The sequence below is a fragment of the Terrapene carolina genome, unplaced genomic scaffold (genome assembly GCF_002925995.2).
Source record: "Terrapene carolina triunguis isolate 2854851 unplaced genomic scaffold, T_m_triunguis-2.0 Scaffold16860, whole genome shotgun sequence".
Lineage (NCBI taxonomy): Eukaryota > Metazoa > Chordata > Testudines > Emydidae > Terrapene > Terrapene triunguis.
In genome coordinates this window covers 1-1,063 of record NW_020681211.1, presented here as the reverse complement: position 1 = coordinate 1,063, position 1,063 = coordinate 1, and the positions used below count along the sequence as shown (strand labels likewise).

General features: G+C 71.4%; 1 protein-coding gene across 1 annotated transcript in view; it reads right to left on the bottom strand.

Annotated features, from left to right (window-relative positions):
- The window catches only part of LOC113408506 (von Willebrand factor A domain-containing protein 5A-like), a gene marked incomplete at both ends in the record, with an annotated part of 2,638 nt that extends 1,682 nt beyond the window's left edge, over positions 1-956 (bottom strand). Inside the window, 2 exons of the mRNA XM_026661765.1 lie at positions 243-464; positions 754-956. Of these exons, the coding sequence (XP_026517550.1) occupies positions 243-464; positions 754-956 (425 nt within the window). The remainder of the gene's footprint in view (positions 1-242; positions 465-753) is intronic.
- Positions 957-1,063: the final 107 nt, after the last annotated feature.

The window sequence follows — 1,063 nt, the reverse complement described above, 5'->3', positions numbered from 1 at the left end:
CTGTGGGTCTCACCGGAGGGCGCGGAACGGGTGCAGGGGGGGCTGTGGGTCTCAATGTCGGGCGCGGAGCGGGGGCACAGGGGGGGCTGTGGGTCTCACCGTGTGGCACGTGGGAGGGGCAGGGGGATCTGTCACCATGGGGCACGTGGGGGGGGCTCTGGGTCTCACCGTGACGGGGGTAGGGGATCTGTGGGTCTCACCAGAGGGCACGGAACGGGTGCAGGGGGGGCTGTGGGTCTCACCGGGGGCGTGTAGCGGGGGCGCAGCACGGTCGGCAGCACGTAGCGGGCGGCCCCGTCAGGCTCCAGCGGCAGCTCGCAGACATAGCGCAGGGTCAGCACCGCCTCCTCCCCGGGGGGCAGATTCCCCAGGGAGCAGCTGAACACATCGCCCCCGGCCCCCTCCTGCTGCAGCAGGAACGAGCTCTGCCCCCCGGCCAGCGCGTCCCCATACAGCTCCTGCGCCTGCCGGGAGAGACGGGGTCATCCCGAGATCCCCCTGCCCCCCATCCCCCTGTCCCTGATATCCCCCTGCCCCCCGGCCAGCGCGTCCCCGTACACCTCCTGCGCCTGCTGGAGAGACGGGGTCACCCCGAGATCACCCTGCCCCCCGAGATCCCCCTGCCTCCAACAGCTCCTTGCCCCCCGCATCCCCGTACACCTCCTGCGCCTGCCGGGAGAGACGGGGTCACCCCAAGATCCCCCCAGCCCCGCCCCCTCTTCTCTCCCCCCCGGGACCACTGCCCCCGAGCACCTGTTTCTTCTCGTGGAGCTGGGCCTGGATGCAGGCCCCCCCCAGACGGGCCTGGAAGGCGTAGACAGCTGCCTCGGCATCCACGGGGAACTTGAACACGGCCTCCACGGGCCCCGGCTCCTCGTTCCTGTAGAGCAGCTCGCAGCCCATGTCAGCCACGAAGCCTCGAATCAACACTGACACCGAGCTGCTGCGCAGGGGAACTGGGGGGAGGGGGACGTCAGCCACAGGCCCCCCCTGACTCCCATGGGTACCGGGGCGCAGGGCCATGTCAGCCACGGGCCCCCCATGGGCACCAGGGTGAGGGGGA